Source organism: Sphaeroforma arctica, assembly GCF_001186125.1.
Source record: "Sphaeroforma arctica JP610 unplaced genomic scaffold supercont1.8608, whole genome shotgun sequence".
Lineage (NCBI taxonomy): Eukaryota > Ichthyosporea > Ichthyophonida > Sphaeroforma > Sphaeroforma arctica.
Window position 1 is genome coordinate 1 of NW_014031950.1, and position 1208 is coordinate 1208.

General features: G+C 40.9%; 1 protein-coding gene across 1 annotated transcript; it reads right to left on the bottom strand.

The window, feature by feature from the left end:
- Window positions 1-825: 825 nt before the first annotated feature.
- Window positions 826-1036, bottom strand: SARC_16664 (hypothetical protein; the record flags this gene model as incomplete). The annotated part of the gene is made up of 1 exon (XM_014289235.1): window positions 826-1036. A coding segment is annotated over one exon (211 nt), but the record flags the coding sequence as incomplete, so codon positions are not given.
- Window positions 1037-1208: the final 172 nt, after the last annotated feature.

Below are 1208 nucleotides of genomic sequence, written 5' to 3' on the forward strand. Positions count from 1 at the left end.
GAAAATTGAGCCGTTAAGAGTAGTAGATGGAAAGCATAGACGGTTCTGTAAGAGTTATTTATCTCTTTGATATTCGATGTTGGAGGGAGATAGTAGTGACCATGTATAATTTTCAATATTACATCAACTGTGACTTGTAGTCTCGTACATGTTCACATCGTATCTAGAGATGCGGATCTGGGCATGTGCGAACATGCGTGGACAAATACAAACGTTTACAAATCAAATGCCAAAGAAAACAACTAAATATACAAATGTTTGCTATATACAACACGAACATGTACATACTAACATATAACCATTATCCCACAGGTTTTGAAAACCGTGGTTTTTCTCAGTCTGAGACTAGAAACACGTACTGGTTCACATACCCCTCCTCTTCATTTGGTCTACAATCGAACCCCTCATTGACCCAGGGGTGTTGGCATATCTCTTCTATAGTGGGTCGATCCGCCGGCTTCCGTTGGAGTATCAGGCTGATCAAATCTTTGGCCTCTGCATAGGCGTGGACGGAGAATAAGTAAATGCTAATAGAAGTCCTGGTATATGTGTTGAAGGTATTTGATGTATACATATATGTTGCTTATATGATCTTCACAGTCGCAATATCATATTGCCCTATCCATTGATAATTGCATGTAAAACTCAAATTATGTACATTTTGAATATTAAAATTAAATTCCATACCATCATGCGTGCACACATACATATGAATATTTACTATAAAAAACCCAGTTTTTGGTACACAGATATGTATCCTGCATGTAGACACATCCGCGTACACATCCTTCAACTCACTCTGTACGTAGACAGATCGTCGCATACCTTCACTGATATTGCTGGGCATTTCGTACTCGGCATTCTGCACCTTTTTGTAGAACATCAACTGGTTGCCATTGCTGTCGAAGGGCTGCTTTCCCGACAGTAGTGAGAATAGCACCACCCCAAAACTCCATGCGTCGGTAGCAGGGCCCACATACTGTTCGTTGGCCAGAATTTCTGGGGCAGCATAGGCAGCAGACCCCACGAAGGTGTCCTAAATAGGAGGAAAAAGACTGATGTGAATCTCGTGGATATCGATAACAGATGCTTACTCGATATATTTGGCTATGTAGATATGTGCGTGTCCGTGTTTGTTGGTTGAGTGGTATAGTGTAATATAGGCCGTCGATCAACGTAGGTATACTATAGGCATACAATATACGTAC